Here is a 16,844-nt window from a genome sequence, read left to right as displayed (position 1 = left end):
CAGTGCTTTGATTGCCCAGTAGAAGATGCGGGTATCAAGTATCAGAAGAATTAGAGCACTCCAGTTGAAAAACATCACCACACAGAGGCTACCATGCTGGAAAAAGGCTAATTATCACAGTTGGTACTGAGAACATTCTCTTTCAGATCAAGCAATCAAAATTTATATAAGTATTTGGTCAAATAACAAGACAGATGTTTCTCTAAAACAACGAGGAGTATTAATAAAACACATCAGTCAACGATCTTCGTTCTCCAAAGACCTGCAGCAGCATCACAGAAAATCTACTTAAAAGACATTTCTGAATTTAGAACACTGTCTTTAATTCTCCGGATGACGTTTGCCTCAACAGAAGATATTTCTTCCCCAGACGTTCTATTGTCCCTGATGCTTATTGTTTCTGTAGTATCAGACTGTCTTTGTTACATTTCTTGCTGAACTATTTATGCCTTTGTCACAATAGGATTGTTTGTTGAGCCATCCTCCTCCTAGAATACGAGGCTGCATCAAATCCTGTCAAACTCTGAATGCAGGAACATTAGAAACGCAATTAACCAGTATTTCTCCGATTCAACTGAACATGAAGCTTACAGCAGGTCCATCTCAGGAAGCAGAAGGAAACAAACCAGTCACTAGACTTCAGTAGATCTCTCTGTATTATGCAGAAGTAGCTCAAGTCCTTACACCTTTCATCTTGCTTCTTCCAGCGTGGAGGAAGAAGGCCATCAGCAATCTCTCTCATATCACTGCTTCTGAAAAATGCCACCTCACGTGCATCTGTCCTCACGTCCCCCTCCCACCTTGAATCATAATCCTCTTTTTGAGGCTCTCCCAGCCTTCTCCACAAGAACTAACTGGAACTTCTGGTGATGAAGAAGCAAAGATCTTGCAAATATTCCTAGTAAGAAACAAGGGAAAAATGTGTATTTAAAATATTTCTGTTTAAAGTGTTCAGCATAGTCAGAGTTGTTTTTTTGTTTCCCCAGGTGGAAAAGTGCCTCTAAGCCAAATTGCAATGTTAGGTAATAAAGTTATATGTGAACTTTTTGCTGATGAAAGACAGAAAAGTTCTGAAAACTGAAGCACTCCATTCATAGATGTACAGAGCAAAAAGTAGCTATAAAGCAAGCCAGCCCAAACCATATCAGACCAGCCTCAAATCCTAATGTGAAAAAGCCACTTCTAGGAAAAATAAATTAGTTGTTGTATTATCTTGAGGCCATTTAGCCCAATACCACACTATCAATCCCACAGGGAACATGCATTCTTTCTCCTCTGAGAGAACAGTAAGTTCTAAAAAAAAAAAAAACACAAAAAAACACCCTTCTAATGGCTACTTAAAAGAATGATGATTTCAAAGCCTGTTGCTCTCAAGCTATGTCACTGTTAAAGACAATACTCTTCATTCATTTCATGTTTAAGCTCCAAAGTCTCCCCAGAGTGAATACGGGGGGCTGACTTTAAGGAGAGGATTATGGAAATCCACTACTGTGAAGCAGAATATTCTTCAGCTGCTAAACAGACTCCAATGACTTCCATAATCCACGCAATTAAGAAGTGAAGTCTCTGCTCCTTTTCAATAAGCATGCTCACTTTGTAGCACTACCTATTTTCAGAACAGGAGACATTCGTGTATTTATAATGTCTTCCTTTACTTGAAGGAGCTCCTTATATTTACTGCTATAAAAGTCAACAACTCTTTCTGAGGCAGTGGAAAAAGAAATACTGCCTCGAATAGGAACTTCACAACAGCGAAGAATTTGCTGTCTCTCCTCTGTAAATGGTTTCAGTGGCTATTTACAGGTTAAATATTGTTCCTGGGCAATCTAAATTATACCCGTTCTAAATCTCAATCACAAGAACGCTACCTCATAAGTACCTGCAGACTGTGATTGAATTAACGTCAAACGTCCTTTTTATTAAGCCCAATAGCAAAACAGCTTTGTTAAGCCAATGCGAAGACATAGATTCCTGTCTTTCAGTTATGCCTGTGGTTGGTCACCGATCCCCGCTTTATTAGAAGACTTTCTAATCTCCTAACAATTAGACATAACCTCCCAGAATCAAACAGACTTTCACTGAAAATCCCCATTTATTCATTTCAGATGTACTTTGGACCTCTGACTTAACAACGCACTGGGATTATATGTTTTAGTTAACCACCTACCTCAAATCCTCTTTAGTCACTACTTCAGCACTTCATGATGCACTTCTCACCCTAAAAGTAAGAAGTTATTCTTTGGTCCTGGATATGTGACTTTTTTCCTTTCAGTCATACAGACAGGTGTACCATCAGTGTGTGCCTTTTCATTGCCTCTTTTTAAGATAACCACTTCCACTGGTTAAGTATCCTAAAGCTTTGCAAAATGTGCATAGGAAACAGAGGCAGAAGTCCTTAGCAGCCTGGACACAGAAGAATAAGGTGAGTTGCATGAGAAATCCAATTTTAGCTTTCATCTGCCGCATTCTGGGAGCACCCCATCAGGGCGCTGATTCACGCGGGTTAGAAGATTTAGCTGCCAGGTTACAGAGATCATCACTTTCAGCTTTCTGCCCTGACACTCGAAGACTTTCCCAGCGGTACCACAGGGATACGTCACGAATCAGCCCACGAATGCTGCAGGCTAGTGACCAACACGTTAAATAAACGAACACTGATCTCCTCCGGTCTGCTGCTCCACGTGAGTCACCACAACTATCCAACTCCGATATTACCTACGCCACACGGAAAAAGTCTCGATTTTCGTTATTCACCGTGTGGCAGGATCCCAACAGCGAGCACTGAGCCACCCCAGCCGCCCCCAGCCCTCCTCCTGTGCGGGCCCACCTCCTACACCCCCCGCCAGAGGCAGAGGACCGCAGCCCCCTCCAGCAGGCCGGCAGCGCCCTGCCAGGGACCTGCAGCGAGTTCCGTGAGGCAGCCGCCGGGAGGCTGCTCCGCTCCCCGCGATGGGAGCCGAAGCCCCGCTCCGCCCTGCCCTGCCCTGCCCTGCCCTGCCCGCTGCCCGGCCGGTACCGCCGGGCTCCTGGCCGAGCCCCCTCTCCCCGCCGCGCTCACCTCCGAGCAGCTTGGGCACCTTGCCGATGCGGCCCGTGATGTCGGCCGTCAGCACGGCGAAGTCCTGCTCGTAGCTCTCGAAGTCGGAGGACATGGCGGCGGCGGGGGGGGGGGGGCGGGGGCGCCGCTCCTCGCACGGCCGCTTCCGCGTTCTGCTCCCCGCGAAACGCGTCCCCGCCGCCCGCACGGCGCTTCGCGGAGGGTTCCGCCGCAATTCTCCTCCTCTTCCTCACCTCTTCTGGGGGCTTTCTGCAGCGTCACCCAGCCCCTCGCGGCCGCTTCGCCTCGCGGTGAGCCATCAGGGCTCCGACTGCGGTCCCGACGCTCGGGAGGTGGCGGTCAGCCCGTCCGCTGCAACCCCGCTTGTCGAAAGCAACCCCATGCAGCGCTGCAGGCTTGGGGCAGAGTGGTTGGAAAGCTGCGCAGAGGAGAAGGATCTGGGGGTGCTGGTTGGTGAACATGAGCCAGCAGTGTGCCCAGGTGGCCAAGAAGGCCAGCGGCATCCTGGCTTGTGTCAGGAATAGTGCAGCCCGCAGTGCCAGGGAGGTGATCGTTCCCCTGTACTCTGCCCTGGTGAGGCCGCACCTCACGTGCTGTGTTCAGTTTTGGGTCTGTCAATACAAGAAGGACATTGAGGCCCTGGAGTGTGTCCAAAGAAAGGCTATGAATCTGGTGAAGGGCCTGGGACACAAGTCCTGTGAGGAGCGGCTGAGGGCACTGGGAGTGTTCGGTCTGGAGAAGAGGAGGCTCAGGGGAGACCTCATTGCTCTCTGCAACTGCCTGAAAGGAAGCTGTGGGGAGCTGGGGGTCAGCCTCTTCTCACAGGTAACCAGGGGTAGGACTAGAGGGAATGGCCTCAGGTTGCACCAGTGGAGGTTTAGGTTGGAAATGAGGAGACATTTCTTCTCAGAAAGAGCAGTCGGGTATAGGGATGGGTTGCCCAAGGAGGTGGTGGCATCACCATCCCCGGGGGTGTTCAAGGAGAGGCTGGACGTGGTGCTTGGGGACATGGTTTAGCGGGTGACATTGGTGGTGTAGGGACGGTTGGACCAGACGATCTTGAAGGCGTCTTCCAACCCTAACGATTCTCTGATCCTAGCCCACCCCACCCCACGGGCCAAGGGCCGGGACTCCGTTTCCCAGAGGGCCCCGAGAGCGGCGGACTGCCAGGCTCCTGAGGCCGGGCGGGGCGGGGCCGAGGCCCGGCGCTTCCCTTTCCCTTCCCTCCCCTCCGTCTCCCTCAGCGGCCGCCGGGGCCATGGGCGGCGGGGCGGCAGCGGCGGCGGCGGCGGGCGGGCGGCGGTAGCGGCCATGGGCGGCCCGGGGGGGCTGCGGCAGGCGCGGCGGCTGTGCCACTGGGGGCCGCTGGTGGCCCTGGCCGTGGTGGCCGTGTGCTCCGCCACCGCCATGGCGGACGCCGCGCTGTGGTACTGGCCCCTGGACACCGCCGGGGGAAGCGTCAACTTCGTCGTGCTCCTCAACTGGACCGTCATGATCCTCTACAACTACTTCAGCGCCATGTTCGTCGGCCCCGGGTACGTCCCGCTGGGGTGGACGCCGGTAAGAGCTGCCTCGCTGCGGGGCTGGGGACGGGGGGGCAGGGGAGGGGCAGGGGAAGCGCGGGGAGGGCTGGGGAAGCCCCATGTCGCGCCTTTGTCGCGACTTGTCTTAGGAACTGGAGCTTCAGGGTTCTCTGCACACTCATGCAGGTGCTGGGGTAGCGCAGACTTCACCGCCGGTAATACGGACTTCATTCAGTGAATTTAACGTGAGCCAGCAAATTATGTGTTTGGCTAACGAGCAACACGGGGTTATGATCACAGAATGGCCTGGGTTGGAAGGGACCTCAAAGGGCACCCAGTCGCAACCCCACCAGATCAGGGTGCCCAAAGCCCCATCCAGCCTGGCCTTAAACATCTCCAGGGATGGGGCATCCACAGCTTCTCTGGGCAGCCTGTGCCCGTGCCTCACCACCCTGTTTGTAAGTCAAGGTAGAAATCCTCATTTCCTTTCCTTCAGTAACCTCTCAGAATAGCAGTAGGCAAGGACCAGCATGATGCAGGCTTGGTATCTCGAGGCAGCGGGCCAAAGCTTGTGTTTCAGTAACACCAAAATTAGGAATAATCACACTTCTACTCATGAAATAGATCTCAAGACCAAGTGTAGGGAGAAGAGTATCCAAAGGTAGTCCCAGCGGGATAACTGCCTATTCCACTTTGTGGTGGCAGGGCTTTGCCCAGCATTACTACTTGCTCTCTACAAGTCTCTCTGTGTCTGTAGCTATCGCACACAAGTGTGTCTGTAAGACAGGGAGACGAGAGTGTGATGAGAGCCAGCTCAACATTATGTTCTAGCAGCTTGCCTAGACTGGCTCATAGTTGAAAATGAGAGACAAGGCGTACAAACATTTTTTTTAATGATAAAGGCCCCATGCTCTTTTATACTCTCAGTTTACTATGAAACCCCGTTTGCACAATTCCTAATCCTGATTGAAGAATTGTTTATTTATTTTAGCTAGGAGCACTCTCAACAGTGAGAGATGGTTGTGTTGATAGCAGACAGATTTTTTTCTTCTTTTTTCCCCCCTCCCACCACCTACCATTAAATAGGGTTGGGTTGTGGAACACACCCTGTCAGAAGAAAGCAAGGATGTATTAGGCTGTGCAAGTGCCAAGATGTGTGTTGCCAGTAGAATTATGAATTCTATCTAATATGCCAATTCTTCTGTTTAAAGGAAAATTCTCAGGATTGTATGTATCTCCAGTACTGTAAAGTATGTCAGTCTTACAAGGCACCACGTTCACACCACTGTCGAAAATGTAACAGGTATTGTCTCTTTAAAATTGCTTTATGTTTGTACTGAAAGCAACTAGTGCGCTAGTGATGAACTATTAATCTCCTTCATTCTTTCAGGTCTTGTATATTTTTAAAAGATTTCCTGATGAACACTGTTCCTGTTTCAAATATTTCCAGTTGTATGACTTCTGTGTTCTTACAGCGTTTTAGTGAAGAAAGATAAATAAGTTTATCTGCCTTTAACATTTTCTTCTTAGTTGAAAATCAATTTCTCTTAAGAACTTGACAGTATTAACAGAATATTTCAGTACTGTTTCAGGGAGGTGAGCCTGTGTAAATACCTAAAAATCTTTCAGTCCTTTCTAAGTTCTGAGCCCAAGCATCCTCCTGTTCAGGCAGTAGAAAAGCCTGTTCTGTTATCTTACCAGTTAAAATGTTGATTTGAGTGGAAATTTTGGACTGTTCTTTACCATTTGCTGAAGGTTTTTTTTTCAGGGGGAGTCTCCTTATGAAGTCAAGTCATAAGCTTTTGTGGTTAACTTAAAACATTTGTGCCTTTTTTATGTGTTAATCTTCCAACAGGTCTGTTTAGAGCTAATGTTTCTATGTTTTTATTATAAATAGCTGCACTGAAATTTAGTGCAGCTTGAAAAAAAAAAGGCAAGACACTTGCACTGTTTGCAGTCTACACTGTAGATGCCTTTAACCTTTTACTGGGCAGGTCCTCCTCTGAAGGACTAACTAGAGAACACGGGAAAAGGGTATTGTAACGTGCACATTCATTTGTTATTTCTATAAATACAAGTTATCCAATCACTGTGCTTTCAGGAAGTAGAGACTGAAACCACAGACCAGGGCTGTCATTTAGCTGCATCATCCCAAGTTTTAAAATTAGTCTTTCTCTGAGTGACAGTCCGTATGCTGAGGAGTTATTTAGAAATGGCAGCAGATTCTGATGATTGTCTCTGCAAAATCAAGTTATTTTAATAATTTATCGTTAGTGAAATAAACCAGAAGAAACTGAAGCACATATCAGCAAAATAATCTGAGACTATTTTAAGAAGTTCCTGCCCCCCCAGCTGTGGCCAAAATAACTCACTCTGCATGTATTTCTAGACTGTTGCAGTGCAGTGAGGTATTTAACATAAATCACCGCAAAGTCTTCTATGGGCTGGCAAGTTTGAATGGATTCAGTTCCTGTGGCCCTCATGAATGGAGTGAGATTTCTAGCCAAGACCCAGGAACTTCTTCAGAAACACTTGTGCTGATGATTGTGACTGCATATTCAAAAACTTGTACAGAGAGCTGAGCATACGCTAACAAAGTGTTAATTTTTTCAAAGGGAGAAACTGAACTCCCTGTTGGGAGTGGGCTATCTTAAAAGATAAATCACATTGGTAGTTCCAAAACAATTAACTTTTAATTTCAGAGGAACTGGATATTTTAGTAATCCAACCCTTTGTTTATCACATACCTTTGGTCTGCAGTTGTAATTAAAAATTGCAATTAGTGAGTTTTACACCTGCTCAGTTAAATCTAGGCAATTTGGTATGTGGACAAATCTTTTATCATTTCTGTTTTTTCACCTGTAAGCTGAAGCAAAATAACTGGCTTCATGTTGGATACAAGGGTGTCTCTAGGGTGCTTACACTAATAAATAGATTTAGGAAAGGACTTAGAGCAGTGTGAGGTCAATACATAGCAATTAATGAAGATTTCAGAGGATCTTCTACCAAAACCAGGAGACGTTTAATGAGAAGTCAGGCTTCTTTAAGCAAGAAGTCCACATGGGGTTTGACATTTCTTTTATTTTCCTGTGTGCTTATTTAAAAAAAAAAAAAAGGCAATAAGGAAGGAAGAGTAGGACCTGCAAGTACTTGTTTTGTTTTCTTTCATTCTACAACATGAAATATTATTTTGAATAACAACAGCAAAGGACACTGCTGTGTTGATCTGTCAGAAATTGATGGGTTTAAATTAATGTATGAAGGTTGTAGAAAGCTAGCTGTCCTTTTTTTTAAGCTTTCAAAAAAAAAAAAAAAACTCATTTGTGTCCTTTATATTAATCAGAATTTATTATTCACAGATGTGTCATGAAGATGGATCACCATTGTCCTTGGATCAACAACTGTTGTGGATACCAGAATCATGCATCTTTTACTCTGTTTCTCTTCTTAGCACCCCTGGGATGCATTCACGCTTCTTTCATATTCATAATGACTATGTACACTCAGCTTTACAACAGAGTAAGAAAACATAGTTAAGTGCTGAAAATGTTCATTTAAGTTGGATGGATAATTTGTTCCTGGGAGTATGGGACAGTTTGGTTTCCTGAAAAGTTGTATGTGGAATTCCTTGCTATTGTTTCATCATGTACGTACTTCTCAAACTGCAGAGAGCACCACAATGTTCATTAATTGGTGAAGGAATCAGAAAAATACTTTTTTTTTCCTTTTTTTTTTTTTTCCTCAGTTGCTGGTCATAAACACAGGGAGTTTCCTAGAGCTTTGCATTCACTGAAGACTTATACTGAGTAGCACTCTTTATATACATACAAGATGTGTTTTGGCTGGTGCAGAAAATCTGCTATTTATTTCCAACACACAAGTTAGATGCTATTTATTTTCTTTTTGCTTGCTGCTTTTTTTTAGAACTGTATCACTTTATTCAGGGAAAAACTAACCTACTTTGTTTTTGGAACCACAAACAAATTACGCTGAATTTCTTTTAAAATGAGAAAACCAAAGCCACAATGAACAAAGCTTGTTCTGGAATACATCCCTCATTCCAGATCCATGGTTAAGATTCTGAGCTTTGATTTCAGCTTTTGCAATTGGAACGAAAAGCTTAAAAACATCAGTGGAGTGTAACAGGTGAAGGCTGTATGCTCTGGTTGCAGGGCAGTAATGTTGAGAACTAGTGCTTGCAAAAGCTTTCAGAGGAAACCTATAGTGTTTCCATTCAAAATGAGTACTGTGCTACGCATATTTTCCATCCAAAACTGTTCATAATGTAGATTTTGCTGCAGATTTTAGGCTGTGCTTGTGAAGCTTGAAAGGCAGTGATTTTGATTTAGCTTTCTATTAGCAAAGGCCTACACATAGCAAAGAATATATATATGATGAGGAAAAATTGGAACAGGAAAAATACTTTGAACATATAATATAAAATAAAATATATATATATAGTTTTTATTTTCTAACTACTCTGCTTGCATTATAAACCTGTCAGAAGTTGGGCATGTTTATTACAGGTAACCAGTTTTGTTTCAGTAGCTGGCATGTTCTAGAACTGAACGATGCTGTTATCCTTTTGCAGATATCATTTGGGTGGAGTTCTGTGAAGATTGACATGAGTGCAGCCAAAAGAGATCCTCGAACCATTATTCCCTTTGGACTGTCTGCATTTGCTGCATCTTTATTTGCCTTAGGACTGGCATTAGGAACAACTATTGCCGTTGGTATGCTGTTTATTATCCAGGTAAGCTTATGGGGTCTGTTACAAGGAAGTTAAATGCTGTGAGTTTTTCCTAGCTTGTTGCTGATGTCAGTTGCAGGGCAGAAACAGAATTGACTTGAGATACGAGCACTTGTTTAGAGCTAATGTAGCTGCATAACTTCTCAAGGTTTTTAAGTTGCTTTCTCCTCCCACCTCTTCTGTTGTTACCACGATTTTTTAATTTTATTTTTTCTTTCTTTTCTCTTGTCCACTGTATGGGAGAACTTATAGGTGAAAACTTAATGGGAAAAAATAAGTGTTTTAAATTCCGTTCTGGAAAAGGCAAAATACGTGGTATCTCAGGGAGTTATGTCCCTATCCATGAAAACAGGAATAACCATGCCTGATACATTATTTCAAATGTTTGAGATTTTTGGAAGGGAAGAAAAATATACATAAACCGAAATATAATATCCCTCTAAGTGTATAATTCTAGAGGATAGCACTAACATGCATCTATGTTGACTCTTAAATTTGAATATTTTATGTGTTTCAGTTGAGCATGTAAGAGTTGCATTGTTTCAAGTGAATTTAGTTAAATGAAGTTTTCTTTACCTAGCCGATGTATCTCTGCAGAAATCAGTGCTATTTTCATCTAATGCTTTTATCTATTTTAGATGAAAGTCATTCTGACAAATAAAACTTCAATCGAGTCCTGGATTGAAGAAAAGGTAAGCTTTTATTACAGTATTCTCGTTCTGTATTGCTACAAAATTTACTCTCCTTGTCTATTAATTTCTTGTTTCACCCATCTGGATTTAAACCAATGGTGTCATTTCACTTCAACGCTTAGTTAACAACCAGCTTTTCCCTTGTTGTCTCTGAAATTCACCAAAGTAAAGGAGAAATCCTTTAACTGCATAATTTTTTTTGTTCTGATTTGTTTTCTTTTTCATGAAAAATCCAGAGTGACCCTAAAAACTACTTGCAGGAGTCTTTGCATATCTATTTGGAATATAAGCAGACTTCATCTGAAACTTAAGTTGTCTTTGCCTCTAGTTATGCCTGTCTAGGTCTTTAACTGTCCAATTTCCTTACCCATTCTAGATAGTCTGTTTTCCCTTGGGATGTTCCTCACTTACTACTTCTCCAAATAATTTTGGGAGTATTTTCCTTCATTTTGAAAAAGTCCTAGAAAACATCAAGATACCTACTCCCATCTCTTTAAATTTCTTGTCAATTTCTATATCTTCAGAGGTTTTCCAACGGTTTTTCAAAAGTAACAGAAGCTAAGTTTAGTGGAAGCAAAAGACGACTTAATGTTTAGAAAATAGCTCAGTGCCACCAGGATATTTTGTATAATACCACAGACATTTGTTATCTTTTTGTCTTTCTCTTGTTCTGCATCAAATTTAACAGGAAGATCTTGAGCCCATATGAGTACCTAGATATTGTAATGCCTTCTCTCTGCACTGAATCTAGCTTAACTGGATCGTAGTCCTGTTAGACCTTTGAGTACTAGCACTCTTACAACTGCCTAATTAAATGTGGAATAATCTGTTGTAATTTTTATTGTCAAATGTAGACCGCTATTATGTCCCTTTGAAGACTGAACACAGACTGTAATATGCAACAGAGAACAAATTCTTCTTTGACTGTTCCACTAGATGTCACTGTTACTGAAAGAATGAAATACAAATAGAGAAAGTGGGATATCTAAAGCATGTCTGTATATGCATTTCTTTCAGGTGGAATAAACACTAACAGTATTGAATTACGTTTGTGATCATTAAACAAAGAATCCTGAGTTGTGGAAGTCTTCGTATATAACTGAGAAATAGTGAAGAATGAGTCTTTAAAAAAGGCATAAAGTAAAATTAAGGCATGGAGTGGATTAATCAGTGGTATAGCCAGCTGACTTTGTTTTTGAAGAGCAAATGGGGAAAACAAACAAAATCAGATACACTTCTAAATGCCATGATATTTGCATTTAATGACAAGTAGTTTTAAAAGCCTGGGTTAGCATGGCAGGAGTTTATTGCTCTTTCCCTCAACCTGTAGGGTTCATGGACCTGTAGGGTTCAGTGCATATGGCCTGGCCTTCCTAATATTTGCTGCTCAGATCTAGTTTGTAGGATATTTTTAATGTACTGTATTTCTTTATTATTTCCAGGCCAAAGATAGAATCCAGTACTACCAAACGGGTGAGACCTTTGTCTTTCCTTATGACATGGGAAGTAAATGGAGGAACTTCAAGCAAGTGTTTACATGGTCTGGGATTCCTGAGGGAGATGGCCTGGACTGGCCCGTAAGAGACGGCTGTCATCAGTACAGTTTGACGGTAACTGATCTTCAGTGTTATCTCAAGTTAATCCTCCCTACTATCCAGTTGTCCGCTTTCCTCTGCAGTAATGTACCATATTTTTTAATAACTAAAATAGACTAAGAAATGGGAATTCTGTCAAGTTTTCTGCCATTTTTGATAGACTAAGAAGTTACACTTTTGTGAGTGTTTTTGAATGCTAAATATATTTCTCTGCCTTTAATGGTTTCAATACCTAACTTCATTGTATTGAATACACAAGTTGTCTTAAACTAAACACTGCCTAAATTTCTATTTGTAATTTTAGATAGAGCAACTGAAACAGAAAGCAGACAAGCGAGTAAGAAGTGTAAGTATCTGGGATGTTTGTGATCTGAAATGTCACTTTGAAATTTCCGTATTAAATAAATGTAACTAATTACTGATGCTGTTCCTTTTCGTGGTTTTTATACCTGGCAATTAAATAAAGACTTGGTGTTTCCACATAAACTGTGCTGCAACCTCTGCTTAAATAAACTTAAAATTTAGCTTTCTTTGCATTTGCTCCCTAGTTTCCAGATAAGAAATGTGATAATAAAGATAACTCTGTGCTTCATTGTTAAGCAGCTAATTTAGACAGCCAGTTGTCATTATACTCAGATCTAATGGGATTCTTGAAATGATTTTTGGTATGAGACTGTCAGCATGGCCATAACTCCTTGCAATAATATATTGCCATGTTTTGTTCAAATTTGTAGGTGCGGTATCGAGCAATAGAAGATTACAGTGGTGTCTGCTGCCCTGTGACTAAAGGTGTTAAAACATTCTTCACGACACCATGTACTGAAGAACCTAGAATTGCACTGAGTAAAGGGGATCTGATTTTAGCCACAAGAGGCTTAAAGTTAGTGGCTCCACAACTTTGTTTGGTTAAAAGAAATATTGAGATGAGTTCTGGCATCTAATTACCTGTTACACTTTCTTCCCCAGACACTGGATGTATGGTGAGAAGATTCATGACTCGGCTGCTGATGGTATGAAACAGTTATTTTCACTTCTATTGTTTACAAGTTGCAAATCAGTTGTATAGCAGTCTAACTGTTGTTAGAAATATGGATGTCATTACGTGTTCAGTTCTCAAGGTGTAGAATGACTGACTTTACTGATGTTAGCTTCTCTACTTTTTAAAACCACATCCACAGGTTTTACTATTTATATCTGGTAGGTCTGTCAGTTTTGATAAATGATAAACATTAAGTGAATTTGTTAGACTGAAATAACATTAATGTCATGGTTTACTCAAGGTTGAGAAGCAAAGGGAATATGTCTTCATAATCAGAGAAATACTGATATTTGAGTATTGGTTATTCTTAAACACATTCAGATTTCCTACCTCAATACCCCGTGTGAGTATAAAGGTTAGGCTTACTCTTTGTCTTAAAAATCAGATGTTAGATTTAGGATCAATTCTAGGGACTTCAACATGTATTACATAATTAGCAAACACAGCTATCAAAGAGAGTTAAAAACTCCTGGTAGTCTATAGAGAGACAGTATCATAGCCACCTGCACTGAAATTTTCACGTTTCTCCTGCTGAGGTCTAAGCTAAAACGTTACCTGACAGACTTTCCATTGAGGGTGCATTGGATTTCGTTGTCTCTTAAAAACAATTGTGAATTCATTGCATGAACATTTATTGTTGACAAAAGAGAGGCAGCCAACAGTGACTACTTTGAAAGCATCCTTGCTTTTCATGGGAAGTTGGAGACCTCAGTGAGCTAGAAGTGCTTTCAAACACCAAACCTAAACAAGTCAATGAAATGAGTACGGTAATGGCAATTGTACAATACAATGGTAATTGTATTGTGGTGTTCATTTTGAAGATTAGGAGGAGATGATATCTGTGCTAAATAGAATGTCATGTTTTTCTGAATTTCTCATTCAAAGTGAGGTCTGACTGAGGACTAACACTGACATTTTGGAGAACTGGACTTTAAAAATAGGAGGAAATTTGTTAGGAATGTATAGCAAAATTCTATAAATGGGAATACCTAGCTGTACTAAAACAAGATGGAAAAAAAATAATGATTAAGTAGCAGTTCTTCTGATGGGAAAAAAGTAGGCAATCATAATCTTACAATGAGTCAACATTTGCAAAAAAGAAAGCATCTAGCTTCACAAATGTATGAAGTAATCCTTCCATCCCACTCAATATTGTCAGAGACTTGTCTGAAATACTGACACAAGTGAAAGTGTTTACTGTATCTCCAGAAAGAGTAATATCAGCTGTAGAGGGTTGAGAAGAACACAATGAGAATAATCACAGTGCTCAAAATAGACCTAAATGGAAAAGCTGAAAGAATTCCCAGCTGGAGAAGAAAAGTAGATAGTAAAAAGCTAAGGAATGTGCAAACAGCCATTGTTGTAGAGAAGGTTGTTAGCTGCTTCCTGTGTTCCTGGTGCTTAGAAGAGAGTTGTGAACATGAATTGCAGAGAGATTCAAATTAGGTACTAGGAAAACCTTTCTAATAGTAAGGAAAGTTGAGCACTGGGAAAGGAAATATTGGAGATCTTTGAAAACAGGTTAGGCAGTGGGAGAGAATCCATGCATCCCCAGGCAAATACATTAGCAATGACTCAGTTGTGATGCCTTGGAGAAGAGAACATATTAGGTAACCTCTTGATGTCTCTTCCAGTCCTGTGTTTTTCCTAAATAGTGGGTCACATTCTATTCCAAGTTAATGTAACTTTTCATATCTTAAGGTGGAATAAGAGAACGAGGCTGGTTCCCTAGGAAATGTGTGGAAAAATGCCAATATGACTCTGAAATGGATCAACCAGTGGATGGAGAGAAGAAAAACAGATAGCCTTCTCATTTTTTTAATAAGAAATGGAATTTTTACTTCAGACCACAATCCTTTACTTGAATTTTTCTGTGTATTACTTATGCAATGAATATGTTGGGACAAGATATTCTCCTCTTCACGGCTGAAAGCGTTGGATATGCCTGTGCCATGTTTTGCATTCTTTTAAAATGCTAAATGAAGAAGCCATTCAGTGGATTGCCTTCAAGATGCATCTCTTTTCATCCCAAGTCAGGTTTCTTTTCTTTTTGCCATTTGAATTGCATTCTGAGGAATCATCTTTTAGTTTTTTTCCACAAGTGCATCTGTTGTGATGCGTGATGCATATCTCTTGTATTTTACTTTCTTTGAAACTGCCCCTGAAAAATACAAAATAAACCTCTAATTCAAATTCAAGATAAGATTTGTTACCTGTGACTTTTAATGATGTGAATTATCCACCTCAAATAAATAATACATTCATATTCAGTTGTGGATTTAATTGTTCTTAGAGCTACAAGGACTGACTTATAGGCATGGAAATGCAAACTGATTGGGAAGTACAGATTTCACTTGTTGTTTTTGAAGGTTAGAAAGACTTCAGCTCTTACCATATAAATATTTTGTGTTTTTAATGGCAAAATATTATAGCCAGTTAATCTCTTATACTTCTGATATATGAGCGTTTATCCAAGGGACCGGAGTTGTTGATCCATCTTAGACTGAAAAGAAGCACTATCTTCTAGAGTGAAAACTTTTCTAAGTGTAGTCACTACTAAGTGATGAATCTCTTACCTAAAGAGTTTTGTATTTAGCATCTAGTGTGGATTATTAGAAAGAAGACCTTAAAACAGAGTAACTTGTACCAGCTGAAAACTTTCTAAGTGTATCCTAAGTTCTGCAGGTGGTTTTGTTCTCTCAGTTAGACTAGTTCCGGATCACAAGGTGAGAGTTTTTGCAAATGATTGTTCTAAACTAATACCTTGTTTATCTCCACCTGCATGAGTTGTCTCAGGCAGATAAGCATGTCTTAGACAATATTAAGTGTATACAGAAATAACCACATAACAAACAAGCCAGCATTGCAACTATGCTGCTGCGCACAATCTTTACCTCCAGCACCAGTGACTTTTTATTACTTCAGCCTGCTGTGCATTACTGCTGATGGTGAGCCATTGTCTTAGGCTATGTTTCTGAGTTGTGTTAATGAGGAGCTAGCATTCATTTTCAGTAGTTTGAAAGCAGGCTGCTTTCCCGTTAAAGTCAATGCACTTTTATAGAAGCAGGCTGCTTTAGAAGTATAGGAATATATCATACTTCTAGCTTCCCTGCTAGCAAGAGCTGAAAGGCCATAACCTAGCAGAATATAACAAAAGGGTTAATTCTGCACTATTTTGTAATGTGATTGGAAATTAATATGAAGGCCTCCAAACTGCATGGTGTAAAGTCTTAGTCTTGACTGGAGTGTTTTCTGTTTGGTGTTTGTCGAGTCTAGAGCCAAAGAAATATGACAAAATAAGCTTGTCTTCCATCTGAAGAGCTGTCAAGGTTGACTATGCAATGATTAAATAGCTGCTATCTGTATTGACAGGCAGCAATTAATGATTTGAACAAATCGTCAGCACTGCTGACCACTGAGTGTTAGCTATTTGGAGAAGGGGTTGGGGGCAGGAGTGGAATTTATGTGTACTGGTCTGCTTATAGGGACTGAATGTCTTTTTGTGTTTGAAGAACATCTTCAACTGGATTTCAACTTTCACCTGAGCAGAATTTTGCACACCAAGATCACTCCATACTGCACCACAGAATGCCCAGGAGCTTTGCTTCAGAAGCACACTCAGAGTCTGAAACGAACTCTAAAGTGTGTATATATATTTTTTTTTAATGCTTTCAACTTCTTTCCTTATGGCTATAACTTCAGTCCTACCTTGTCCCTTTTGTAGCACAGATAACTGTTGTTTCTACTTACCATTCTAGCACCTTCACTCAGCCAGTGCTTTCCTACAAAGAACCAGCCAAAACAAAATTCCCTACCTCCTGAAGGTGTTTAGAGGTCCTGCAGTGGAAAAAAAAATGCAAGCTGTCTTTTCAGAGCCGGAAACAACTGTATCAGAGGATGAAATTTAAAGGCAAACCTGTATGGAACTCTCATGGTTACTGATAGTAAAAGAAATCGACAATGAAGGAGTTATTTCCTCCTAAGTAGTCCTGAACAAAAAGCTTCTGATTTTAACAGAGTTTTAGCATCTCCCATATAGTAAGCTTTTTCACATGCGAAGCGGTGGCCAGGAAGAGAAAAGATAATTTAGCAAGCTAGGAAGCCAGGGACGTGCAGGTTATCTAGTCTTTACAATTGACTGCCCTAGCTACTGCATTAGAGAATGATGCTAGAGGTGTCCTGAGAGC

At 41.3% G+C, this 16,844-nt stretch overlaps 2 protein-coding genes across 8 annotated transcripts in view; one reads left to right on the top strand and one right to left on the bottom strand.

Moving 5' to 3' along the window:
- Positions 1-4,128, bottom strand: part of VTI1A (vesicle transport through interaction with t-SNAREs 1A) — a 284,643-nt gene extending 280,515 nt beyond the window's left edge. For all 6 annotated transcript variants that reach the window (XM_083844102.1, XM_083844100.1, XM_083844104.1 and 3 more), the window contains exon 1: positions 3,059-4,128. In XM_083844102.1, the coding sequence (XP_083700228.1) occupies positions 3,059-3,152 (94 nt within the window). In that variant the 5' untranslated portion in view covers positions 3,153-4,128. The remainder of the gene's footprint in view (positions 1-3,058) is intronic.
- Positions 4,129-4,273: 145 nt separating this feature from the next.
- ZDHHC6 (zDHHC palmitoyltransferase 6) lies at positions 4,274-14,921 on the top strand. Of its 2 annotated transcripts, none has more exons than XM_083844092.1 (10): positions 4,274-4,618; positions 5,793-5,884; positions 7,941-8,100; positions 9,173-9,334; positions 9,970-10,023; positions 11,466-11,633; positions 11,923-11,964; positions 12,353-12,407; positions 12,585-12,628; positions 14,359-14,921. In XM_083844092.1, the coding sequence occupies exons 1-10, from the start codon at positions 4,370-4,372 to the stop codon at positions 14,365-14,367; spliced, it is 1,035 nt and encodes a 344-aa protein (XP_083700218.1). In that variant the 5' UTR covers positions 4,274-4,369; the 3' UTR covers positions 14,368-14,921. The 2 variants fall into 2 exon arrangements, with proteins under 2 accessions (XP_083700218.1, XP_083700217.1); XM_083844091.1 differs by having other exon boundaries at positions 4,278-4,618; positions 12,353-12,498.
- The last annotated feature ends 1,923 nt before the right edge of the window (positions 14,922-16,844 follow it).

Source organism: Anser anser (genome assembly GCF_964211835.1).
Source record: "Anser anser genome assembly, chromosome: 7".
In the NCBI taxonomy this organism is placed as follows: domain Eukaryota; kingdom Metazoa; phylum Chordata; class Aves; order Anseriformes; family Anatidae; genus Anser; species Anser anser.
Note: the sequence above shows the minus strand (reverse complement) of the source record. Positions and strands in the feature narration are given on the sequence as shown.

Bases quoted from the DNA above. Each gene is read 5' to 3' on its own strand.
- ZDHHC6 (XM_083844091.1), top strand. From the start codon at position 4,370: ATGGGCGGCCCGGGGGGGCTGCGGCAGGCGCGGCGGCTGTGCCACTGG. The intron at 9,335-9,969 runs GTAAGCTTATGG...TATCTATTTTAG, and splicing joins GTATGCTGTTTATTATCCAG to ATGAAAGTCATTCTGACAAA. The intron at 12,629-14,358 runs GTATGAAACAGT...TCATATCTTAAG, and splicing joins TCATGACTCGGCTGCTGATG to GTGGAATAAGAGAACGAGGC.